This window comes from Aspergillus aculeatinus (genome assembly GCF_003184765.1).
Source record: "Aspergillus aculeatinus CBS 121060 unplaced genomic scaffold BO66scaffold_19, whole genome shotgun sequence".
In the NCBI taxonomy this organism is placed as follows: domain Eukaryota; kingdom Fungi; phylum Ascomycota; class Eurotiomycetes; order Eurotiales; family Aspergillaceae; genus Aspergillus; species Aspergillus aculeatinus.
Window position 1 is genome coordinate 54,044 of NW_020291488.1, and position 25,537 is coordinate 79,580.

A 25,537-nucleotide genomic window follows, 5' to 3' on the forward strand; every position below is an offset into this window, starting at 1 on the left:
GAGGTCTGCTTCTTCGACTTTTTCTTGCATGCGCCATGCCATGGTGCTGGGTCGAGCATCATGTATACACTCAGTGAATACAAGGTAGGGTGACTTGAGATTATTCTATTCTCATGTTCATAGCGATTTTGATACAAGTATGTACAGGCTCGTCGCAGCAAAGAAATCATCTATTACCTTACAATACGATACTGTACAAATATGTGAAGAGACCTGTCACTGTGGTAAGGACATTGGTATTTGTAATTGCATCTCGAATGCAAAAAAAAAACCGCAAGTGCTTCCGGAAATACGGATGATCGAGGGGACTGGACTGTACTGTCTGTACTCCGTACTGTACGGACAGTGCAGTAACTTTTCTTCGGAGGCCGAAAGAGCGGGAGACGGAAACAATCCAGTCCCGGGCAAAAGCTTGGCGTGTGGATCAGCCTTACTTAAGCTGAAGTGCGCATTTCCCACGTTATACCAGTTATGTACTGTACAAAGCAAACTTCGCTGCTCTAACTACACACCACTGGCCAAGTCATTACGGCCTGACCACAATGCATAACCCCATAGTATGTATGCACTTGCACAACCCACAGCTCCATCCGCCCGCGACCTGAGGAATCTGGCATCTATTATTGACAACAAACTGAACCTAGTTTACCCCATATAAGCGTGGTGCTGATCCCTGACTCCAGCCAGCCAGAAGTTATGCACTGTACAACAAGCGAGCAGCATAATTTATTTTCCGTGGTCTCAAGTGTGAGCTCATCCTTTCGATATATCGTGATGTATGTGGCTACTTGCAAAAAGCTAAGTTGGTGTAAGAAAAGGATTATTTACATCTGATTACAATTGCGGATCCAAGGATTCCTTAAGGACGAGACAGCCCATCGACCCGTGCTTTTCTTATTCACTGTCTTTTTTCTTTTCTTTTTATTTCAACACAATCTTGCTGCCTAAGAAATAGCAATGGGAAGTCGATTTTGACTACGTTAACGAGTGGCTCTTGACGTCAGCAACTGTTCACAGCTCCTATGCAGCGTAGACAAGTGAGATTTGACACTTGTCAACTCACTCATGAGTTGACAGAGCATTGAGCTCTTGTATCACTAATCCGATGGGCGTCAAAGCCCCTTCTTTTCCATGGGAGCTCGGTGCAAGGAAGGATCCACGGGTCGACGTAGCAACCTCGTGTTCGTATTCGAAGTTAGGCACGCGTACGAGAGTAGAGGTAGAACATCTTGAGATAGTACTAACTGTGAATTTGATTCGTATACTGTCATCCCCTTACACGTTTTGGGAATATTGATCTCCAAGGACGGAGTATTGTATTCGTACATGAGCATGAGTACGGAGTACAGTACATTAACTGACTAAGTTAGTTGAGCATCAGATTGATTATATAAGCCATGACTCATCCTCCTACCCCTCCACCCTCGCTCCTTCCCCGGAAGCACCCGAGGAAATTGCTTGCCCCGCGTGGGGGGTTCGTTGACACCAACGACAACTTCCTTCCTCCTGCATCTTCTGCTTCTTCGTCCACCTTTCCCTCATCGACAATACCATCCACTACATACTCAACCTACTTAGACACCAATGGCTGCCAAATACGGTGATCTCAGTCATCTCCTTCCCGGGAACTACAAACGCCTCATCAGCGCTTGGTTGGAAGAGGACTGTCCCAGCTTCGACTATGGCGGCTTCGTCGTCGGGGAATCCGAGGGCGAGGCCCGTCTACTAGGCAAGAGCAAAGTATGTTGTCAACTCCCCCTCCTCCTTCCCCTTCTTGTTTCTTGTCAATTGACTTACGCTCCTGGTTTAGGGTATCATTGCAGGTGTTCCGTTCTTCAATGAAGTCTTTGCGCAACTTGGATGCACGTACGTCAAACCCTATACCTCCTCCTCCTCTCTCTCCTCCCCCCCAAACCGACGAAGCCCCCATTTCACCCAACTCCACAAGACACAACCATAATCGACAAGACCCCACTAATGATCACCCCAAAAATTGAACCAAATGCAACAGAGTAGAGTGGCATCTTCCCGAAGGCTCCCTCACCACCACCTCATCAGCATCCACCACCGACCTTATCAAGACCCACTGCGCCACCGTCCGCGGTCCTATCCGCAAGATCCTCCTCGGCGAGCGCGTCGCCCTGAACATTCTCGCCCGCTGCTCCGGCATTGCCACCAAGTCCGCCGCCTTGGTCGCCGCCGTCCGCGCCCAGGGCTGGACCGGCACCCTGGCCGGCACCCGCAAGACCACCCCGGGCTTCCGCGTCGTCGAGAAGTACGGCATCCTGGTGGGCGGCGCCGACCCCCACCGCCATGACCTGAGCGCCATGACGATGCTGAAGGATAATCACGTCTGGGCCTGTGCCAACAATCGGGCCGCGGCGGACGGCGGGGTGGAGGACGGCGGAGCCTCGTCGATTGCGGCCGCTATTCCGCGCGCCGTCGACGCCGCCAAGGCCGTCGGGGGCTTCGCGACCAAGGTGGAGGTCGAGGTGAGGGATCTCGAGGAGGCGAATGCTGCGATCGCCGCCGGGGCGGACGTGATTATGCTGGACAATTTCACGCCACAGGGTGTGCGCGAGGCTGCGAGGCAGCTCAAGTCGGATTGGGCGGGTAAGCGGAAGTTCTTGATTGAGGTCAGTGGCGGGTTGACGGAGGAGAATGCCGCGCTGTATGCTTGTCCCGACGTCGACATCTTGTCCACTAGCTCGATTCATCAGGGTACCGGCATCGTGGACTTCTCTTTGAAGGTCTCTTTGCGGTAAGTTGGTTGCGGTCGGTGCCCGAGTGTTGCGCCGCCGGGAATGGGGAGGTTAGGATCTTACGATGCTACGTTGTACTGTATATTTTTGTAGACTGGGACTAATGATTTATGTCTCGATTGTCTTTTGTTCTTACGGGCCAGACTTCTTGCACCTGCAATCATTCAGATATCTCTCAATCACGTCCCCCTCTTCACTTTCTGCCAGCCACCTTCTCTGGTTCAACTTTGCTTCATAAGAAACAGAGCTCCACGTGTCTAAACCATGCGCCAACAAAGGAATAAAATCCAAAATCAAGAGAGAGAGAGGGTATCTGGTACACACACGCAGAGAGGACCGGAACAATATACAACATCGCTATCAACAGGCTGGGGTGAATGAGCAGAACATTTGCAAGGGGGGAATAATAAACAAGATAACAGTGGATAATTATTCAAGAAAGGAAGGGGATGCGGGAAACTGGAAAAGGACGGCCGGCAGCAAGCAAGCCTACACCTCGATATCAACATAGATGCCCTCCTCCCCACTCGAACTCGGCTCGTCGTCGCGATGGCGCTCGTACCCGTCACTCGTGCCGGGATCAGAACTATCGAGCCGCCGTTGAGCTGGCACGCGTATATGGGTGCTGCCATCGCCGTCGAGCGACGATGTCCTAGTCGACACGTCGTGATGTAGACGCCGTCTCTCCAGCTGAGCGCGCAGTCGCTGGTTCTCTGCGTCCCGCTCCTCAAGACGCTTCCGCGCCCCGCTGCGGTCCAAGATCCGAGCTTCCCGTTCGGCTTTGAGTCTCTTCTCCAGTTCACGCAGCCGCTGGATCCACCTCTCACTATTGGCGGGGTCGGCCGCGAGCGGATGGGGGCGCGAGCCGTGTACGAGGGCACCGTCTGTGGCCTCGGCCAACGTCGATCCCCGACTGCGCGAATGAGACTGTAGCAGATTAAGCTCGGCCTTCAGGAGCCGGTTTTCTCCACGGAGCTTAGCGATTTCCGGAGATACTCCGGACAGGCTGCGGTTGTGTTGCTGCGCGCGCATGTTCATCATCGATTCTTCCAGACGATCCAGTTTCTTGACTCGCAGGCTGAAAGCGTGTTCTAACGACTGATACTGTTTGGCTAAATCGCGCTCAACGCCCTTGATACGAGCCTTGAACCCCAGAACCACGTTCTCCAGGGTTTTGACAGCAAGCAGAAGGTTGCGGCTGAAGCCGGGCCAAAATAGGATATTCCCGATGACTTCCTGGCTAGGCAGATTGCCATTGATCAGGCTGTTGGAGTGGGCCCAATCCGGCCCGCACATCGAGGACAGACGCTTCCAAATCGCTAAGAGCATGGCGTTCCTCTCGCTTAGCTGGTCCTTGAACTGTTGTTCAATAGTCGTGAAGCGCTTTCGATCTTGATTCCGTGCATTTTCCAGGTCTGAAATGCGCGAGTTGTTCTGCGTGATGGTCCGAGACGCCTGGTGATGTGATTTGAGGGCCTGATCGAATGACTGCTTGTCGGCGCGGCGAGCCTGGCGTTCACGATCAAGAAGCTCGGCCAATTTACGTGACTCCAGACCATGGCTCTCCAGTAGCGCGTCCCGGTTCCGCAACAACGACTCCTTCTCCTCGAGCTTGGAGCGCGTACTCTCAAGTTCTAGGGCAGTCGATTCGAGTTCCTTCTGCAGTTTCATGATGTTGGAAATGAGGCTAGAGCGACTGCCGGTCAGATCGCCCAGTGTTTGACGCAGGTTGTTCTCCAAGTCCATCAGCCGCTCTCTCCACGTATTCGTGTCGATCTCCTGTGCTGAGAGGCTTTTCCTCAGCTTGCGCGCCTCTTCCTTAGCTGTAGACGCTTCACGATTGAGCTCATTGATAATGCGCTGGACTTCTTGTTTCTCCTTGTTGCCCACAACTTCCCGTTGGTGTCGCTCCTCAGCCAGACGCTCTTCTAGCTCCTTAGTTTTGTCCTTTTCACTCTGAAGTGCCAGCCTGTATGTCTTGAGCTCTGACTCGAGGTCTCCAATTCTGATCTTATCGCCGTCCTGCTCTTCCCTTAGGAACGCAATCTCGTTTTGACTCGACTCGATTTGAACCGTTAGTCGCTGAACCTTGGTGTTTGACTCGTACAGACTCTTCCCAAGCGATTCCATCTCACGGTTGCAATCTTCCAGTTCCTGCTGAACAGCCTTGTACCGCTGCAAGTTGTTCTGCGCATCCTCCTCCAGCCGAATGATACCTTCACTTGCCGAACGCATTTCGGCCTGCAAAGCTCTTAGGTTTTCATCTTGAACCCTGAGCTCCTCGTTCAATTGTTGACACTCTTCCACCTTCTGATCTAGTTCTTCCCCAACAGTGTCTATCTCCTCTTGGGCTTCGGACCTCAGATGTTGGAAAGCTTCGTTGCGTTCCTCGGCCAACTGCAAGGCCTGGTCACGTTCCTGTAAGGCCTGATCGCGCTCCTGAGTCAGAGTCTCGATTTCTTCATCTGCTTGATCTACGTCTGCTTGGTAAGCCTTGTCAACAGCTTCCAGTTCTCGAAGGTACTCCTCAGCTTGCTCACGAACAGCCTGGTTATCGAGTTTTAGGGCCGAGACCTGGTCACGCAATTCCCCAATCCGTACTTCTAGGTCTTCTCGCTCTGCTTCGTCGCCTGGAGATTGACTTGTCCCATCACTAGCACGGGACGAAGGCCTACCATAAGCTCGGGATGCCGAGCGATCGAAGATACTATCGCCCGCCACTGATCGACTACCGTCGCGGCGCTGGCCTAATTTTAGTTCTTCAATCTCCTGGTATAGACGCTCTTTTTCCCGATTCCGAGATGTAAGCATCGAGGTTTGCGCGCTCACTTCCTTCCTTAACTCTGCATTCTCCTGTTTCAGGAGCTCCAATTCCATGACTAGTGTGGAACTGGAGGAACTCCCAGTATTAGCATTTCGAACGAAATCTCTTTCAGAAGCGGCTGAGTATGAGGCCACCGATCCAACCCAATCCCGCTGCCCAGGCCGCGCGGAGGTCAGTGGGAAGCTCAGCGTCTCGGTCCTCAGGCGCAAGGCCTCTTCTCGTAATCTCTTATTCTCCTCCTCGGCTTGTTCACGTGCTGCGGCCTCGGCCTCGAGCATGTCCTTCCACATATCCTGGAGTTCGAAACGTCAGTAGGGTTGACCTCGAAGAAGCTGCTCGCAAGGTGAACATGGACTGACCCTCTCTTCCCTTGCTCCCACGTCTGATCCCATGGGCCTTCCCTCACTCCTTCCATCGCTGAGTGATTTCACCATCTCAGCAAGTCTTCTCTTCTCGCTCTCACGCACGATACTTTCTGACCTGAACCTCTCAATCTCTAGCTCATAGGTTTCTATTCGTTCCCTCAGGAATAGTATCTCTTCGTCCTGTGCTGCATCTCGGTCTTCATCTTCGGAGCCGTCAGGGTCGTGATTAACCATAGATTCTTTGTCTGATTGCTGATCCTTTAGCTGTTTTTCAAGCTCACGGACTTTCCGCTTCAGGTTCTGGCTGTCTTTCTGTAATTTCAACTTATCTGATTTCAGCTCGACATTCTCGGAAATCATCTCTTTGATACCTTCCTCAGAGCGCCGGTTCAAGGCTTCATTCAAAAAGTGGATTCTCATCTTCAGATCAAAATTCTCTTTCGAGAGACGGTCGATGGTACTACTTTGCTCCTTGAGGGTCATGGTACGACCACTCTTTGTAAAGCCGGGAGTGGTGCTTGTACGTTTGTCTGGGGACAGTGCACGGCTGCCATAATCCTCCCTAAATTGCTTGACGAATGTGCTTGGGATCTGAACATCTTTGATGCGTTCGGCGATAGCTGTATCCGTGGGGAAGCTGTTATTGCGGTGTTTAGCCTTCGGTGTTATTGGCTCTGCAGCTTCCTGGGCACTTGATTGCTCAGATACATGATTTCCGGGCTGATGGGTGTGATGGTGTTGGGAAGATGATCCTGGGCGCGACCTTGAGGGCCCGTCTTCCTCGTTGAGAGTGTGGAGACCCCCTTCTATAGTTCCACTGGGTCCTTTACGGTCAAAGACGTTATCATCGCTGTAACCTGAAATGCCTGAAGCCATGCTACCCAAGCTCACCGATCGGGCTAGGGTGTTGCGCTGTCCGGCTTGGATGCTACTCGTCATGCCAGGTGCTGCACCGCCCGATTGAAGGGCATAATCAGCACCCAATGTCGCATCGCTATTTGTTATCTCTGTGCCGGTGCTTGTTACCGATGAGTATGAAAGCCGATGTGCCGACTGGCGGCTGGCCAGATACTTTGGCCTACTACTTCTGCGACTGCTTGCGCGCGAGATCGCTTCTGCGTTCCCGCCGCTGTTCTCTTGGAAGAACCTCGACGGCCCAGGTGATAAGTTGCGCGGCTCGCTGCGAGAGTTCTGCTCTATGGACTGCAGCAACTGGTTGGGCTCGGGTGTGGAGAAGTGCTCTCTTTGAATGACGCCTATAGAGATTTGGTTGGCATCTCGAGGATCTTCCGGGGAGGCGGTCGGATTCCTGTTGGCTGTCCTAATAGCTGCCGCCGCCGATGGCGACGAGTATGTACCCTCAATTTGGGTCGTAATATTGTCGGCGTGCTGCTCGGATGAAGCCGCGGATGTGGCGTCCATGCCTTCATCGTCAGCCTCTTCCGGACGCGGGCTAGGACGCGGGCTAGGGGTTTGCGGAATCGGAACCTCGTCGCCGACCGATGTAATGTCAACATTTGACTCATCCGGTACCAGAAAGGATAGCTGAGAATTTTCCGGACCGGAAGGACCAGGGCCACTGCCGCGATGCGCCTCAACCATGGATGTATCATCAGCACCGACGGTTCGATTTGTTGCTGTGGCTTGAATGGTCGAAGGGTCAGGTAAAAAACTTGACTCCATGTCCATCAGTCGTTTCCGCATTTCATTTTCCTGGAGAAAGGTCTGATCCTCGGCACGATCGTGATCGCCATCCTCGCTCGACAGGAGTAGGCTACTGTCGTCATTATCGGGCAAAGGGGGCAGAGAAAGGTTTGTATCATCGGGTTCTTGCTGTCGCGCGGAAGATGTATCAGTCGCAGGGTTGGGTCGACTGATTATATTAGATGGTGCTTTGTCAGTGTCAGTGCCAATGCGGTCAGCTTCGCCGCCTAAGCCGATGGTATCCATGGTGTTCTGAGGGCAGATTCCCCCACGCTTTTGGATGGGGGGGGAGGACTTGGAACTTTCAGATCGGTGGATGTGATCGCATAGAGGTTCGTGATAAGTTGTAGAGAGCTGATATTTTAAGGTACATAGGAGTGAAGCAGTCCCAGTAGGAACAGGAGCGAGGAAAGGGGAGGTTGGCTAGGCGCGGAGCAGTTGGAAAGTGTAGGTTGGGACCAGATGATGCGTCGTCGGTCACGACGGGATGTGTTAACTTTATGTGTTGTATTTACTGTTTAGGTGGTGAATTGACACCTTAGGCTGCCAACGCCGGGTCCAGCAACCGCGGCAGCAACCGCGGTAGCAACAGGGAAGGTGGTATATCATGCCCAGTGGCAGATACTGTATGTACTGTACATTTACAATACCCTGAGCAGCTGAGGGGTAGATCTACCGATTTGATTCTAAGCAACTAGGTAAAACCACCAGCATGAGAGAAAAAGGGGGGGTGGGGGAAACGAAATTGGACAGCAGCGATAAGAAAACATTTCTAATGAAGGTAAAAGAATGAAGGCAGATGAGGAGATTAAGAGTGTAAAAGAACACGGCTTCCAAAGCGACTGGAATGCATGACGACTAAGCAACTGCAAGGAAATAAGGGTATAATGAAAAACATGAGCTTGGGGGTCACAAGCAAAAAGAGCCAAAAAAAAAAAAAAAAAAAAAAAAAAAAAAAAAAAAAAAAAAAAAAAAAAAAAGAACAGGAAGCCCCAATCACTCCTCTGCCGCAGTCTCTTCGCGGGCTGCATAGATCCTATTCTTCTGTTCCAGTGCGCCCGACAACGAATCGATATATGTGCGAAATTTCACTATTTCACGCAAGAGGTATGAAGACTTTCGCTCCCAATTGGCCAACGCCTTAGAAGCATTGGGGTGGCGAGGTGAAAACGCTAGGATCATGGCAGAGCGGAGTTCATTGTGCCGCTGGAGCTCGTCTTCAACATTCTTGACATACGCCTGCAAAGCTTTCAATTGATCGGCCTCGGGAAGGGCCGAGGCCACCATGCTTTGCTGGGGAGGGGCCCAGTCGCTAATGAGGACCCGATCGGCTGGTAACCGAGGTCGAACGCCCTGTTGATCGATCGAGCTCCGGATCGAACTTTGGATGCTGGGTCGAGCCCCGGATGAGGACGGTGGCGTCCGACTGCTCTCGGCCGTGATGAGAGCGCTGTTGATGACGGCATCACTCCAGCCGTACTCGATATTACTGATCCCACCGATCAAGGGTTCCTTTGATAGTCTGGCGCTCCAATAGTTGGCACTCGATACAAATTCGCGCACAATCTCCGGGGTTCCCACCTGGAAAAGATGTACAGCACCGGTTGGGAGGCTTAGAGCCCAAACATGGGGACGAGATTTGGAGTAGCCGGGAGGTGGGAGAGCACTGGCAATGGTCTGACGGAGGAGAAATTTCCATGTCTCTTCTGCGTTCTCAGTCCAGTTTCCGCCTCCCACCACGACACCCCCAGGGTGACGCTGTTTAGGCTTCTGCCGGGCGCCTTTGACCGAGGCATTGAAAGAGAAAAGACGCATCCAGCCCTGCTGAATGACCGCAAAGCACTCGTTCCAATTGCGATCCTTCGCCCTTTTATCAACTGAGTCCAGGTGGTGTTTATGCTTCAGACTGCCTTCCTTGGCCCAAGGGGCGCCGGCAAGTTGGAGAGTTTCGTCCTCCAAAAGCGGGGTATCCCTCTCAGCATCCTCGATGCTTGTGATTGAATGGGCCGAATCTTCACGGATAATGGCTTGACTCAAGGCGTTGGCGAAGCCTATCGACTGTTGATAGTCCCCGCGCGGAAAGTCTGACCCAAATGAATCCACTGATGCCGAAGTCAACTTTCCGGAGGAGTACTTACTCCAAGTACTTGATGCGGAAGGACTCCAGAGCGATGCCTGATCGTCCAAGCTGGTCCTACTAGATCCCATGGTAGACGGAGGATATAGCCTCGCTCGCGAACGAGGTTTGGATGACCACCGCGCAGTTCCATAGCGGGAATCTGCAGAGCGACCACGAGGATAGATGTCAGAGCCACTTCTGCTCACGGTGCTGGGACTTCGGCGGAGCCCACTAGTATAAGGGCCAAGCAAGTTGTTGGCTGAAGACCGCGGCCCTTCTTTCTCTGTTGACGCGCCGTGAAGAGGAAGCTTCTGTTTCTGGATCGAGGAATAAAAGTCCCGGAGAACAGCCTCGACCTGTTGTTCCCATACCCTCATCGACCCAATGAAATGCGTGTTGACAAGCGGGCCAGTCTCGTTATCAGGATCAGTTGTAATCTTCGCAGATAGATCAGTCCGAGACAATCGATTGACTAGTTTTGCCGGTTGATTCAGCGGCCTATCCATGCTCACAAAACGCCGGTCATGATCGTCGGTGGGTGACATCGGATCTTGTGTCGAGACTCTCGATTTACCATTGAGACTTTCGTCAGGGGCGGCTTCGGCAGCCACGCGATGGATAGTGGGCATCGTATTCCGAACAAATTGAGTCTTGGTCATCTTCTGCTCGATGTCGGCAAGATGTAGGTCAGTGTTCAACAGGAGGAGCGAGTAACAGATTGTGTGCACAACATCTAGAGCGATACCATTAGTCCAAGCATGGCGCTCAATTGCGGAATGGGGCTGAACCTACCTGCAGCTTTGAAGCTATGGCGCGGGTTACACGCACACCACCTTGTGGAAAAAGCATCCAAGACTCTATCCACTTGTTGAGTCTCACCCTTCAACACCAGCCGAGTACAAAGACTTCGCAGGGCTGCCAGGATGTTGAGGTTGGACCAGTCGAAAAGTTCCATGTATGCGTTGCGTATCGAAGCACGGTCGGGATCCCCAAGCCAGGCGGCGGCAGGCTCGTTCCCGACCACTTGCTCCTGACCTTCGAACAACATCCTCGCTTGCTCCCGGTCGGAATCTGTTGGTTCGTCACCAACGGGACCATCTGGAATATGAGACTCCTCTCTGAGGGGATCTATGCGTTTTGGCTCAATTGACAATGCGGTGGGAGCTTCTGAAGCCGTATAGTAGTTCGACACTTCCGAAGTCGAAACCCGTGGGGAGTCATTCAAGCCAGCCGCAGCGGCAGACGTATTCCTCCCCATTTCATTATCCCTGCACACATCTGAAGGGAAGGATTCGTGGGCTTCTTTCAACTTCGGTGGATTCTGAAGAGCGATATTATCAAGGTTCTCTTCAGGGACGCCACCTGTCTGAGAGATGCTTTCAACCACAGGCGAAAGCGAGGAGCCGGGTAACTCCTCAGGTTTCAGCTTTGTTTGAAGAGTACTAGCACCAGAACCGTTATCTACGTCCTTACTGTTCGAGTCCACTCCCTTTCCACGCCATGGATGCTCCGGTTCTTGCTGCTGATCGGCAGGGTGACTCGGATCCAAGCCACCCGACCTGACGATGGTCGACGCCTCATCTCCACTGCTGGTGAGGCCGAGTGATGATGCCTCCGGGGCGCTGCTCGGTGGAACCGTCGGGTAAAGGCTGTATTTGGCCTTTGAAGGACTCTGGGTTGCTGTGACTAAACTCCCTCTCAGATTTTGCGTCGGCGAACCTCCCAGGTTTTGGGCCTCCGCGGCTGGGCGCCGGTCCAAGGGTCTACTGCCGGGGTCTGCAGTGGAAGAAGGGTTCATCCCTCTCCCTATACTGCTAACCGAGATAGCCTCCGGTTTGGCCGGTTCCAGTACGCGGAGATGGCCGCTGAGCTCCGGGGGAAAGAAAATGGGGGGAGGAGCACTTTCAGCAACAGACTTCTTGCGCCGACGGAAGAAGGAAGACTTCTTGGTCACCACCTGGTGCGTTCCTCCTTCACGGTGCGGGTTGATTCCTGCTGCACTATTCTTCAGTGGCTGTCTCCAACTCTTGGCGTTCGGCCCAAATCCGCTGGGATTCTTGTGGTCGTTTTCTTGGGCGAAGACGTGGTCGGAAGGGTGGTACTCGCTTGAAATGGCGGTCGACACCTTTGAGGAGCCAAACACACGCCGGAAGAACCCTGGCCGTTCCTTGGCTGCTGGAGCGGGGTCGGGTGGCGCGGGGAAGATCGGCTTGTTGAAGGAAATGGTTGGGCTCGGCGCGGGCGGGTCGAGCGATGCAGGGATCGTCGGCGGAGGTTCAAGTCCGCTCTCCCCGAGGTTGGCCAGATCTGGATGATGACTCCGAATCGTCGCCGTGCCCAGATTTTCCGGTCGAGCCTTTCGACTGTTGTTCAACCGCGGCGATTTGACGCTGTTCCGGCGCGATGACCCGGGTGTCGTCCTTGACTGCTGGGGGTTAGAGGTGCCTGCATATTCAGCCTGCGGAGACGAGTGGAATTTACTTGGTCCACCAGGGACGCTTGGAGTCGGCGCTGCATCAAGCCCTCCATACGACGAGGGGTCCAAGTCAAAGACAAGATCCGGAAAGGAGATGAATGGCTGTCTTGTGCCGAAGTCTAAGCTCGCAGAACGCCTCTCGCCGGCCGCGTCCAGTCGTCCCATTTGCATTGAAGTAAGATCCGTGGGGGGCGAGGAACTGCCTCGATTTCCATTCCGAGACGCCCGGACATTCGCTGGGGACGCAATGTTCGAATTGGTCCTATAATCGTACAGCTGACCACGGGAGCCGGTTCCTTCGCGACTGCGAGTGCTGCCGTATCTTCGTAGGCTGGCATGATAGTTCGAGCTGCTGTTGCTTCGACGGCTTCTCGCCGGTTGTGTTGCATAACGGCCAGTGCTCTCATCGTACGTGCATTCTACCTCCGAGGACACGGAGGAAGAGAAAGTGTGGCCTCGATAGCGGCGTTGCGCGATCGACTCTGGCGAACCGTTGCCGCACAAGTCAGTCTCAAACACCGAATTGAACAAGCGATAATCATCCAGCAGAGAGCCCGAAGCAAACTGATCCAACGACAAGAGCATGTTATCCACAATTGAGGTGCGGGCTGCATGTTTCGGCGATAGCGACAAGTCATGTGGGTCGCGCTCGTCGCCCGATTCATTGCTGTCGTTGGCATTATCAGCTGGATTGAAGTCGTCCAGAAAGGTCTCCCGTACGGACGGTCGTGGGTGGATTCCCCTTCTCGCGGCTATGCGATCGCTTGGTTCGAACGGAGGGGTTTGAGGGGGTGAACTGCTTGCGTGCTGCGGAGGCATTGTGCGACTATCGAAACGAGAGGTTCTGTTCATCGGAGAGGACTTCTGCGAATGGCCGGGGTTCGTGGCATTAATGCGAAGCGAGCGACGGGGCCTAGAAAGAACGTAAAGTGGAAGGGAAAACAGAAGACACGAGATCAAAAAGAGCAGGGCCTGTGCCCAGTCGTGGAAGCGAGACAGAGCGTCCGTTCTGGAGCAATTGGTCGGTGGATTACTGAGCGTCACCGTTCGCCTTGAGGAGCTTCGAAGCCCTGACTGGCCCTTCTCCTGATTTCAAGAATGTGCCGGGAGCCAATTCGCGGACATTAGATAAGCGGCATAGCAATGGCCGTCGCCGTCATCGAAGCACAGTGTAGGTCAAAATTTACCACCAGCTGAACATCGCGTGAGAGGTAGAAAGAGGAGTGAATTGGTGGTGTAAGGGGAGGAGGGAGGAGGGGCCGAGTGCTGCAATTGGAGTGCGTGATGATTAAAAGCGAGCTATATCGATCCTTCTATGTTCCTTCGGTCATCAGTCAAGGTGAAAGAATGAGAGATTGATCGACGTGGAGTCGGAGAGACGGGTGAAGGGAAAGGGGATTGATTTCATGAATCTGGGAAAAGAGAGTGGGAAGTGTATGACAAGCAATAGGTCGGAGGAAACGGAGACCGCGATCAAGACGACCCAAGGAATATGGAAAGTCAAACAATAACTCAAGCTTGGAGACGGGCGCCGGAAACCTTCTTGAAGTGAGAGTGGGTGTGGGGGTGGAGAGAGTGAACTGGCCACGAGGATCGCGAACGCTGGATGGATGGAAGAGGAGCAAAGATAAATTGGAAACTTGGAAAATTGGAAAATTGGAAGGAAGGTAACAGTAGTTACCCCGTAACTACCTGGTAGGTACTGTACCTTGTAAGCTACTCACATCGAATGCATGTTAGTTAGTTGATGCATGCGCAAGCGTCTTGATCAAACACCGGAAATTGTGGTCGACTCAGGGACCCTGCAGGGCAAGATGGAGGGAGAGAGAAAAAAGGAAGAGGAAGAAACAAATGAAAGAACAAACATACTCCGTACCTTATGATCGAGTAACAAATAACTTAACCTAACCAGAATAATGTAATAATTCGCTGCTAGTGTCGGATCGCAAGACCCTCTAGCAGTTCAGGGGGGCCACTGGGGCCACTTTATCACTTTATCACCTTATCACTTTAAATATCACTTTATCGACGGCTGCAGCCACCGATTCAAGTACTGTTATAGTTGTAGTTATTCCGTACATCCTCCGTATTATCTTGGGTCTTTTTTAACTTTTTTAAAGCACCAGGAAAAGTGATACGCCTCACCTACTTCGGGAGTAATGAGGTATCACCACCAGTCTGGAAGACTGGTCAAATGCCAAATGCTCTTCCAAGATTATTCGATTCCCTAACCAGATCTGTCAACGTCGGTTTCAGAAGCCACGCCTTCCAGACTTCCCAGGCTCGTTCAAGGTCAGTCGATTGGTCTTTATGTTGCTAGGCAGTCTGTGGTAATCAACATAAACGTCCATAGCACGGCAAGCTACTCGTGCCAATTTGCAATAACCCCATTTTTCATAGTAAACTTGCAGTATTTTTGTATATTATTGCTTTACCGCTCAACAGACCGCCCTTTTCTCTAACTGACCCTAATATAAAAATTATATACAAGATTCCCTAATAAAGAACCCTAATATACTAATACCTTCGGCCTAAAATACTCTAAGACCCTAATAGCCATAAAAATCCTAATGTAACTTATAGTTGTGTAATTTTGTTTAAATTAGGCAGCTTGGAAGGCTAAACCAGTATTGTCAGCAGAATTGGGTTATTGCAAATTGGCATGAGTAGCCCACCGTACTCATAGTGTGTACTGTACTGTACTGTACTGTACATCCCTTCAAGCATTGTAAGCAGATCCAATCCCACGTGGCAGAAGTGGCTGGTGATCTGTATATAGACACAGTCTATAGGGAACTTAGTGTAACTTATCCATTGTAACTTAAACAGGGAGTCTGTATATTGTACTGTAGTACTATAATGCTGAGTTCAGTAAGTATGAGTGGTAAGTGCATATACAACAATTTGTAACGGGGTCCAAATTCCTCCGCGGCAAGAAGACCCCCAGATGATGACATAACAACCATGCGTTGTTTCCACTGTCGAAGGAACTCCATCATCTGCTTCTCTTCTCCTTCCTCCTCCTCCTCCTCCTCCCCCTCTTCACACTTATCCTCCTCCTACTTCACCAGTGGCAGCTCAAGATTTGCTGTGGCTTAATTAGCTTTTCCTCTGGAGCGGGTCACACGTTCAATTTGCATGAGTCTCATTCCTTTTACCTGGTGTTGTCCCGCGACTTGGGACCCCCTCCATCATCTCTTCTTCTTCTTCTTCCTTCCTTCATCCACTTTCTGAAAGATGAACCCTCACATATCTGTTCCCCGCCAACATGCCAGTCCATTGAATTTCGGCGGCACTACGCCTGCCAGCCGTAGATCCAGTATACGGATGCCGCGCTTCTTTAAAAGGTAGGCGTTTCAACTCGGACTGGAAGCCTTCGGTACGCGGCGTACAGCCCGGCGTGGAGCCTCCAGGACGATCTTTATCAACATCCTCGGCCTATAGCTGATCATACCCCTCCCTTCTTCCTTGTGGGTTAGGCTATTCAAGTTCCCGCAGATGGATTTCGAGATGGCAATCTGGGAGATGACCTCTCTGTTAATTGCGCCCAAGAAAGTTTTCAAGTCAATATACTACCATGTACGTTATACCTGTTCCCAGACCACAGAAAATGTTGATTGTCTACTGACTCCCTGTCTGGCTCAAAGAAACGTAGGTTGTCTGGAGTATACGTATTCTGCATGTCTGACCAGGTTGCCGTGGTGAGGAACTGACCGATTTCCAGAAACGAAGAATACCTGGCATCGCCCGGATCCATCTTTCACCTACCTGCTCTCCTTCTTCCTTCTTCTCACAGCCCTCGCGTGGGGCCTCGCCTATGCGCCGTCGTTTGGGTCCATCGTTCGGCTGTCTCTGATTTTTATCTTCGTTCATTTCATCGGGTCCTCACTTCTGGTCTCGACGTTAGGATATCTCATGATTCCCTGCCTATTCCGCCCTGATGGCGCCGCAGCCTCCTTCACTGGATTTCGAGGTAGTCGTGGTCGGCGGCGTGGCGCGGCGCAGGGCTTGTTCACGCAGCCTGGTGAAAAGGACCAGCTGGAGTTTGGCTACTGCTTTGATGTAAGTCACATCAGCCTGTCTTATGGCCCAGGATTTTGAGCAGGGAAACTAAATCTCGCAAATCCCAGGTATCGATTCGGGCATACTTTCCCCTTTATCTGCATCTTTATGTTGTGCAGTTTCTTCTTCTGCCACTGCTCACCCGCAGTCCAAGCAATTTCCTGGCTACTTTCCTCGGCAACACGCTCTACCTGTCTGCACTGACATATTACACCTATATTACATTCTTGGGATACAATGCCCTTCCCTTCTTGCACAACACCGAGCTACTCTTGCTCCCTATCCTAGCATTCGCGATATTGTGGCTTGTCAGCCTAGTCGCCGGATGGAGCCTGGTCATGCAAGGCCAGATCCTGGAGGTCTTGGTCTGGGGCGCGTAAGCACTGCCCTGTGCTCGAGCTGGTGCTCGAGCTGCTCCCCCTCAAGAGCATCTCCTCTTCACCACTATAGCTGCAATGTATGTAAGTCTTAAGTTTTTTCCTTCCTCAGCGCCGGCGTATATGTCATCTTGTCTTGGTGCTGCAATTACTCGGTCAGTCATGGTCCACTGATTTATGATAATATCTTTCGCCTTCTCGTTTCCTATAGGAGGACCCAGATTCCAGGTTGAAGGATTTGTAGGGTATTTTATCTGACAACCTACTGTAAATGGATGTGAAAATCCGTTCCACCTGTTAGTTGAAACAGAAGTACTTTCGTACTGTACAGCATATCTTCTGGATAGATATAACGCATGATCTTATGTCATGTGTGTGGCTCTGTATTCCTGCCAAGGACTTGATAGAGAAGACTAGAAGGGAAAGCAAGGCCAATCATGATTCCAAAACATGTACTGAATCAAGGTATATGATGTGCACCAGCGGCAATGGGAACTAAAGCCAAATTGGAGATGTCTATTGCGTGGCGATTACTTTCTCTTTGACAAAACTTTCTTCTTCCCACCCTTGGCAGCCTGCAGCTTGGCATCTCGTTCGGCGGCGCGCTGCTTCGCAAGCTCGACCTTCTCTTCCTTCTCAGCTTCCTTGCGCAGGCGGTCAGCCTCACGCTGTTCGCGAACGATCGCCAAACGAGCCAAGTCGGAGCGAGCCTCCTCTGTCTTACCCTCAGCATGAAGCTTCAAGTAGCGTTGTCGCGCCTGATGAGCCTCAATCGCCTCACGCTCCCGCCGCGACAACTGCGATAGATCGCCTTTCGGCTTTTGCGCGTCTTCCTGGTTGTCGCTGAGCTGGGAGCGCGATTTGGCCGTGTGGTTAGGGTTGGCTGGTAGATCGTCGTCATCGTCGTCGGTGTCGTTGCCTGATCCGTCCGAGTTCGAAGGGGGTAGGTCACCCGGTTGAGCGGCAGTGTGCATCCGGCGAGCCTGGGCAGCCTGCTTTTTCGCTTTGGCAGCCGCACGCCGCTCCTCACGGGTCATTTCGGTGGTACCGCTGCTGCTCGCAACGGGTATGGAAGACGGACCGGGTCGGGCGCTGTGGGAAGGTTCGTTATCATCATTGTCGGAGGACTCTTCGGAGCCTGATTCAGAAGATTCCTCCTCCTCGGAAGAGGAGAGATTGTTCTCCTCGGGATCCTGCGATGTGATCTCGGAATTAGTGGGGCTGGGATTTGAAGAGTGGTTTACAATGGGAGGGGGTCTTGAATAGAACATTCAGGGGTGCAGTGAGCCCAGGTAGACAAGGAGTGTCCGGCAAAAAGAGAAAATGCATACGAACCCTCCAAAGGCCAACAGGGTTTCCATCTTTGTCAATGGGCTGAACATCACGACTGAAATGTTTTCCACCTGTTCGATGTGTGCGCAGGAAAATTGCACCGGGTCAGTCGCGGCCAGTATCCTTCTCTTGTGGTGTGATCCTGATGAGGGGAAGTCCGCTTCATTCACTCTCAGAATTTGGTGTTCGGCTTTTGCACGTACCTCCTCGCGAAGGTTTGGAAAACTTTCCGCGACCGCGGGGTGCCATAGTGGGTGAGGAATAAAGGAGGGAGTTGTTGTGCTTTGCGCCGTAGTGGAGGAGGAGGAGGGGTGGCGGCGGGGGGGGGTGAGAGAGAGAGAGATTATGTATGTGTGTGTGTGTGTGTGTGTGTGTGTGTGTTAGTGAAGGAGTTGGCGAGGGAGGGAGGGAGACATGAAGATGAAGTGAAGTTGGAGAAGAGCAGTCAGCCAGTCACACGCTGTAGCTCTCCCGGAAGAGAAGGCGGGGGAGGGGGAGAGATCGGTGGACTTGAATTTTTGCTTTAGGCTCCGAATACAGTATGTACTATACTGTATCATGAGATACTCGATACTGCGTAGTTATATATAACGTTAATGTCTCATGTTCTATCCAAGTTAACTATGGTACTCCAACGAGCACTCTACCTATATATTTTCATATTATGTACTACCTGTGTATAATATGCTTACATTATAGACGAGTCCAGTATTTACTTTTGTATCGAACACTGTTTCCACCCCCTCCTCTCCAAAAAACCTCTTCACACATTGTACTCATCGTGGTATTTGGTAGCTAACTTAACTGGTTAGTTAGTTAACTATGTTGAGGCTTATCCAGCCCATATTGATGATTGATTGTTCTTCTCGATTTATTTTCCCTCTCCCTCCTGCCTCCCGTTCTGATATCATGAATCATTTTCAGGCGCTTTGCCAGGACAGACCTAATTTGCTTGTGCGCGCTGCAATCAAAGTCAATGTGCCCGCTAGGATGGCACTTCCCATGAACATCTGTGCGTATAGATATTGTCCGCCGTCCCGATCTACCAGAGCTCCTGCGATAGGCGTGCCAATGAGGGCGGCCACTGCCACCACACTCAATACCATCCCCATGCGAACCCCTGTCTTCTTCAAGTCGGTCGTCAATGTACTTAATGTGGCGGGGAACAAGGATTGAATGCCGGCCGCTGCAAGCCCATAGAAGGCACTGAAAGCGTACAGACCTCTATAGCTCCCTACCACCGCCCAGCAATAGGCCACGACCCCAGTTATCAGGCTGAAGGGGATGAGCATATTCAACGGACCTGTGTACCAGTCCGCCAGTAGGTTGGGGATCAAGCGACCCACCAGGCCCACCCCGTTCATCACCAGGAGCACATCAATCGAGGTAGACTCCGAGACGCCGACGATGTCTTGCGCAAAGCTGCTGATATAGAAGAATCCCACGTAGAGACCCCAAAAGTTCAGGAACATTCCCAGCGCAAAAAGCGCATAGGAAGTCTCCCGGAAGGCTTTCAATTCGATCAGTGGTCCACTACGACGGGGCGGCAGCCTTTGCTGAAGAAAGATTAAGCAAGGTGTCAACGTGGCTAGCGAAATGAAGCCCAACGTTCGTACCGTCCATCCGTACCCAATTTGGGGTAGAAGCCGCATGACTACTGCCGGAAAGACCAGCCCTCCTGTGGCCGATCCCGAGGCTGTTATGCCAATCGCGATGGCTCGTTTCTTGGTAAAGTACGTCGGAATCAAAGCAATAGTCGGGCAAAACATGAGCCCGCAGCCAATCCCTTGGCCGATCCCCTGTGCCAGAAACAGTTGCCAGTACTGAGTGCACAGGGAAGTCATGAAGATGCAAAATAGCTCGAGTATGGCCCCGAGAATCAGGATGACTTTGAAGTATCCGGCGTCGGTGGCACGTCCCGAGAAAGTCCCTATGAAGAACAGTAGAAAGATCTGAATACTGCCAACCCAGGATATATCAGAGGGCGGCCGCTTCAGGGTCTGGGTATAGTAGTCTTGAAAGACGCCAAAGCTGTTGATATAGCCCCAGGTATTGAAGATAACAAAATGGGCAAGGGCCACTTGGAACCATGCGCCGAAGCCGCCGTCCGGAGGGGGGCCCAAGTCCTTTCCTGATTCCCTCGTCCGAACGAGTGTCAAACCTCGAGTAGTCAAGGCCCCGGAATTGCTCACATTTGGTGGGGTCTTGGACAGCTCCTTCGGCCGTGGGGTGTCGATAGCATTTTCCTCATCTCCCACTTGATCTCTATCTCTATAGAGAACAGGTTGATTGGGAGATTGAGGAGCATTAGAGCTCTCCTCTGGTGGGATCCCCTTGCCGGCTCCATGCGCTGGACTGATTGGATCGACGCTGCACGGTAGTTGCGACGTTGTCTTCATAGCTATTTTATAAGTTACCGTGGGGATGTTCTAAATCGGTAATATGTATAATTCAGGTCCACAATCTGTATCGAACCTCCTAGAAGGCTGGCGAAGCACACGACACCACGTCCGTGAGGGGCAGGAACATCACAAGAGGATGCTAACAGAACTAAGAGACATAAGTTACCCGTAGGAGGGGTAAACCGGTAAACCTCCAGTCAGTTCTATGCGGACGGAGTACAGGCCGAGATCCCCGGATTGTGGAGAACAGTCGGAGGGCGTCTTTCCCTGCCGGGTCTCGTTCGCACAGAAGACCGAATCAGGCCAAGACAACAATATGATTCCTCGGCTATGCAGCGTCGACGAGTCGTGGGTTTTAGAACGGCATTTCTGTGTTCTCTCTATATTCTTCGGAGCGCACGATACTTTTAGACAACGACGAACGACAACGACAACATAAGAAGGAATGAAGGGGCAGCGCGTCATCTTCGCTCCGGCCATCTATAAACCAGTTCAAGAGGGAAATAGTATCAACGGCTATTAGATTCGAAAGCGGAAAGAGAACGGGCCCTCGGTCCAGAGCTGCCGCAAAAGAAGAACTCGAGAAAGCCCCTCTCCATGGCCGACGAGCGCCCTCTTCCCAATCGCCTTGAGCTCTAACAAATCAATCACCATCGCTGCCCCGCATCGACGCCCCGGGAGGAGAAACATGGAGTTATATAAGCATGAAAGCGAAGCTAAAGTCTAGATGAAACGAAAAAGAAAAAGAGAGAGAGAGAGAGAAAAGGAGCTGCATCCCGGTCGTAAAAGGCGCGTGGGGTGGTCTAGTACTCTTGAGAGCAAGAGCTATTGTTTAACATCGAGATCGTTTCAATCACATCCGCCGGCTCGAGAAGATGCCAGCTGGCGGCTGTTTGCTTTGAGCTTGCCCCAACAGTGACCGAGTAAACGTGATCTTGTGGCAAGTCGAATCCCTGCAGAGCACGAAACATGTCTGGGAACGAAGAGTGCAGTCAGCATCCGAGTATTTGCTGAGAAATAATGGCGCCAGGGGGCTGGGGACATACCTTCATCTGTGAAATCGTCTCCTGAGCAGAAGATAAATTCGGGTGCATCTCCAGGCTCATTTCCGTACTCATTGACCAAGCGGGCGGCAATAAAGCCCTTGTTCACAAAAGTCGGCCGGACCTCCAAGTTGGCCTTACCTGACATAACTTCCACTTCCCACCGCTTGGCTACGGTATCTTCAAGCGCCTTTCGGCACTCGCGAGCTTGGAATGCACCATATTCAGGATCGGCGCGCCGGTAGTGCCACGTGAGAGCGACCCGCTTTCTCTCTATGAAGGAGCCTTGAGTTCGTTCAGTAAAGTGCTGGAATGTTTCCATGACCTCCTTCTGCCAACCCATGTTGCTTCGCTCGGCCAGATTTTCCCAGTCGTCGGAATGAGGCTTCCTAATAAAACATCCATGCTCGGCACTCAAGCCCAATTCAGGAATATGGCCCATCCACTCATCCAAGAAAGCCTGATCACGGCCACTGATGATCCATACTGCATTCCGTGGGTCCGCAGCGAGAGTCTTGAGAGTGCGGAGAACGCGATCAGATGGAATAGCTGCTTGCGGGTCCTTCACAATTGGAGTAAGGGTCCCATCATAATCGAACATGAACAACCTCTTACGAGCTCTGCGATACTGCTTCAATAGCTTGACTCTATCGAGAGCTGGCGTTGCCACGGACTGATCAAAGGAAGATAGATTCGTGAGCAGACGGGTGAGGAACTGCTTAGACCAGGCCGAGACGGTATTGGCAGTGACATGCTTGTATAGTTTCTGCTGTTGCACCGCCTTCTCCTCAGGGGACATGCAGAGAGCTTTATTGATTGCGCCCGCGACTCCCACCGTATCCCATGGGTTAATATGAATTGCATTGGAGAGTGTTCCCGCAGTACCCGAGAACTCAGAGAGTATCAAAGGGCCATTGTTGTTCTGCTGGCAGATGATATATTCCAGACTGGTCGTATTCATCCCATCCCGAACCGTTGTGATCAGGCCCACGTCAGCCACCCGCAGCAATGCAAAATACTCGTGCGGGGAAAGGTACTGCGGATAATATTTGACGGGTGAAAAGCTTAGAGATCCGAAGCGCCCATTGATTGTAGAGACTAGATTCGAGATCTGGCTAGCAATCTTGTTTTCTTCCTTCTGCTCGTCGACGCTAGTGGGGCTGGTCACCTGGATCAGAACCACCTTATCACGCCATTCCGGGTACTTTTCGAGGAAGACTTCGAAGGATTGCAGCTTCTGTGCTACACCTCGGACACTGTCCAATCGATCGCGACCAACAATGATTTTTTTGCCGGCGTACAGCTTGCGAATTCCCGACACCGCTTGCTCTATTTCGGTGGATTCAAAGGCTGCTCGTTGAATAGCACTGGTGTCAATCCCGATGGGAAACACGTCAACCGCCACATGGGCGCCGTACGCGTCGACTCCAGCTGAATTAGAGTCGAATCCCAAGACGCGGGTACAGCAAGACGAAAAATGACGGGAATAGGAGAAGGTCTGGAAACCGATCATATTCGCACCGAGGACTCCAGTGAGCACCTCCTTCCTCTTGGCGAGACAGCGCATGAATTCGCTGCTAGGGAATGGTGCGTGTAAGAAGAATCCAATGTAGACGTTAGGGATGCGTTGACGTAACATGCTCGGCAAAAGGAAAAGATGGTAGTCATGGATCCAGACAATGTCACCCTCCTTGTATTCCTTCACGATACGATCCGCAAAAAGCCGGTTCATACGGACATAGTCGGCCCACCACGTGCGCTCTGATCTTCCATCCGTAGGACCATGCTGCTTGTAATGAAGTAGGGGGTATAATTCCCTTTCGGCATAACGTCTCCACCGCCCTTGATCCTCCAAGAGGATGGGTTCTTCGGGGACATCCGACTCAGCTGACAGCCACACAGGGGCGATTTTCCCATAGCGCGTGGAGCTCATTTGCCTATCGAGTTGATCTCGATCGGCTTGCCCTACCCGGAGCCCTTCCAGGAGAGGGTGACTTGGCGGCCGTTGGTTAGCATCGACGGGCACCGGAGCTGCTGCTTTGTTCAAATGTATGGTGGACCCGTTCACGGTCGTAGGGAATTTGGCACTGGTGTTGATGGGGATCTGCTGCAGAGGTACCGCCGTCTCTTGGGCTGGTTCTACCTCACCAGTCCAGCCAACAAGGGTGTGAGACCATTTCGAGTCCTGGGAGCCGAGATAGGCCAGAGAGTCAAACAGGGCAGATGTTCCGGGGCGCGGTTTCAATTCCTGAAGCCAAGTCAGCTGGGTTTCCGATTGTAGAGATAACGACCACCCAAAGGAGACAGCGAGTGAAGGTTGGAGGGCTGACATACCCAGTCTGAACCGGATCGCATGTAGAGTTTGTACGGAACACAGAAGGCAGCACTAATAATCCGACCGGTGAGGTGCAAGCCCGGGTACTGCTCACGGGGATCCATGTCTGACAACGTGGGCGTGCCAACTAGACTTAACCGACGCAGTAATTCACGTCCTGATTTTGCTTCTCTAGCCGCCAGAGCAGGCGTGGAAGGGGAAACAACGGACGAAGTGGCGGCCGGTGAGTTGGTCGCGACATCGGAGAAGTAAGAAGGACCATCGGAGACGACGGGCTGTTTCGATTCAACCGCCAGGTCTGGCGTGGCATTGGATGCTTGTAAGAAAGCGTCTTCGCCCAGAACACTCAGGCCCGACCCAATGGGACCCGGATTGGGCTGGCCATCGGGTAAGTTGGTGGAAGCCCGGTGTTCGGAGGCCATGATGACGGAAGCGGACAAGAACGGGGGACACGACGGGGATGCTGGAATGATTTCCCGGATTAGTGCCCGCTCAATGCGTTTTTCTTCTACTTTGGGGAAAAACGAGGGAGGGGATGGGAATGAGCTCTGTTATTCTCACCCAGGTGTGGGGATAAATATAAAATGAAGCAAAAGCAGAAGGGAGGAGGACGGGGGGGGGATACGATGAGTTAAGTTTGTAGGAGGAAGAGGGGTCGAGTTACCCTGGGAGGGGAAAAGATAAGCTAAAAGTAGTAACGGTGGGTTGTTGGTGTTGTTGGGTGTGGGGGAGACCGGCGATAAAGTTGCGAATTAGGCCATGAAAGCTGGCGGGAGAGTAAAATCAACAGGAAATATGAACAGCAAGCAACGATCTAATCGAATTCACTGAGAAACAGTAGGAGAGAGATTGAGAATGAAGAAGAAGAAGAAGAAGAAGAAGAGGAGGAGGAGGGGGAAGGAAGAGGAGGAAAGGAAACTATGAAATGGAAGGAGAGAAAGCAGAGTTCACTTTGAAGAGACCGGCGCGAAGGCAGCCTGAGGCGGTGAAGTGCGCGGGGGTTACGTATCGGGAGTTGGGATCTTTCCTAGACTACGTACCCCACTGGGTACTCGCTCGATGAATGAAGATGACGATGAATGACCGACTTTCTTGCCAGATAAATCACCGGGGGAAGGTAGGGGAAAGGGGAGACGAAGCAAAAGTCATATTAATCTTATAGCCAGCATCTTCATAGTCCCACAACCCCCCCTTCTCCCAATCAGGCTCTTGGAAGCGAATCAACTGAACCCATCCAGATTCCCAATTCAAGGAAAAGAGCCTGTCGCAATTGTACAGCAGTTACTGAATAAAACCGAGTGAAAACATTAAAAAAGGGAGATTTATCGGATTGCTTCCACTACACCTGCAAATGTGGAAGCGCTCAAGCAAAGCCAACAAGCAATCAGCTGGCCCGGTGACTATCGGAAGGTGGTTTGCTACCACCGGCATCTAACCTCCAATCCTTCCTGCACGAGTGAGGTAGAAAGACGGAGAAGGGTAAAGAGACTAAGGGAAGAATAGGAGGCATGGAAAAGGTTCCAGCCTCCGCGGGGCTGGCGACTCGAAAGGGAAAGAAACCATATAACGGGTGGAGAATATAGAGAAGAAGAACAAACGGGGAAAAGACAGAGAGAGTGAGAGAGCGCACGCGCCAAAAGAAAGAAAGAGAGAGAGAGAGAGAGAGAAACCGGTTCAGTCTCCGAAGCCTGCTGGGAAAGATGAGGGATTGGTGATGCATTCGAGACATGCGAGAC

At 52.0% G+C, this 25,537-nt stretch overlaps 6 protein-coding genes across 6 annotated transcripts; 2 read left to right on the top strand and 4 right to left on the bottom strand.

The window, feature by feature from the left end:
* Positions 1 to 1,584: 1,584 nt before the first annotated feature.
* Positions 1,585 to 2,765, top strand: BO66DRAFT_419868 (nicotinate-nucleotide diphosphorylase (carboxylating); the record flags this gene model as incomplete). The annotated part of the gene is made up of 3 exons (XM_025649843.1): positions 1,585 to 1,740; positions 1,811 to 1,866; positions 2,012 to 2,765. 3 exons carry the CDS (start codon positions 1,585 to 1,587, stop codon positions 2,763 to 2,765), a joined length of 966 nt encoding a protein of 321 aa, XP_025504823.1.
* Positions 2,766 to 8,651: 5,886 nt separating this feature from the next.
* BO66DRAFT_410761 (Sec7 domain protein) lies at positions 8,652 to 13,069 on the bottom strand (the record flags this gene model as incomplete). The annotated part of the gene is made up of 2 exons (XM_025649259.1): positions 8,652 to 10,507; positions 10,567 to 13,069. 2 exons carry the CDS (start codon positions 13,067 to 13,069, stop codon positions 8,652 to 8,654), a joined length of 4,359 nt encoding a protein of 1,452 aa, XP_025504824.1.
* Positions 13,070 to 15,487: 2,418 nt separating this feature from the next.
* On the top strand, positions 15,488 to 17,010 carry BO66DRAFT_419871 (unc-50 family protein; the record flags this gene model as incomplete). Its single annotated transcript, XM_025649844.1, has 4 exons — positions 15,488 to 15,597; positions 15,730 to 15,833; positions 15,975 to 16,312; positions 16,381 to 17,010. The coding sequence occupies 4 exons, from the start codon at positions 15,488 to 15,490 to the stop codon at positions 16,690 to 16,692; spliced, it is 864 nt and encodes a 287-aa protein (XP_025504825.1). The 3' UTR covers positions 16,693 to 17,010.
* A 45-nt stretch (positions 17,011 to 17,055) lies between these two features.
* Positions 17,056 to 18,090, bottom strand: BO66DRAFT_391169 (PDGFA associated 1 family protein). The gene has a single exon (XM_025647191.1). It carries the CDS (start codon positions 17,724 to 17,726, stop codon positions 17,220 to 17,222), a length of 507 nt encoding a protein of 168 aa, XP_025504826.1. The 5' UTR covers positions 17,727 to 18,090; the 3' UTR covers positions 17,056 to 17,219.
* Positions 18,091 to 18,941: 851 nt separating this feature from the next.
* BO66DRAFT_320983 (putative MFS monocarboxylate transporter) lies at positions 18,942 to 20,420 on the bottom strand (the record flags this gene model as incomplete). The annotated part of the gene is made up of 2 exons (XM_025643694.1): positions 18,942 to 20,012; positions 20,046 to 20,420. 2 exons carry the CDS (start codon positions 20,418 to 20,420, stop codon positions 18,942 to 18,944), a joined length of 1,446 nt encoding a protein of 481 aa, XP_025504827.1.
* Positions 20,421 to 21,064: 644 nt separating this feature from the next.
* On the bottom strand, positions 21,065 to 24,704 carry orlA (putative alpha,alpha-trehalose-phosphate synthase subunit Tps2). Its single transcript, XM_025653450.1, has 3 exons — positions 23,801 to 24,704; positions 21,470 to 23,714; positions 21,065 to 21,396 (listed from the first exon to the last, which is right to left on the bottom strand). The coding sequence occupies exons 1-3, from the start codon at positions 24,221 to 24,223 to the stop codon at positions 21,227 to 21,229; spliced, it is 2,838 nt and encodes a 945-aa protein (XP_025504828.1). The 5' UTR covers positions 24,224 to 24,704; the 3' UTR covers positions 21,065 to 21,226.
* Positions 24,705 to 25,537: the final 833 nt, after the last annotated feature.

Excerpts from the sequence above, each read along its gene's own strand:
- BO66DRAFT_391169 (XM_025647191.1), bottom strand. The coding sequence starts at position 17,726 with ATGACCCGTGAGGAGCGGCGTGCGGCTGCCAAAGCGAAAAAGCAGGCT.
- orlA (XM_025653450.1), bottom strand. The coding sequence starts at position 24,223 with ATGGCCTCCGAACACCGGGCTTCCACCAACTTACCCGATGGCCAGCCC. Across the intron at positions 23,715-23,800 it reads TGCGATCCGGTTCAGACTGG|GAATTGAAACCGCGCCCCGG; the intron begins GTATGTCAGCCC and ends ACTTGGCTTCAG. Across the intron at positions 21,397-21,469 it reads AGACGATTTCACAGATGAAG|ACATGTTTCGTGCTCTGCAG; the intron begins GTATGTCCCCAG and ends CTTCGTTCCCAG.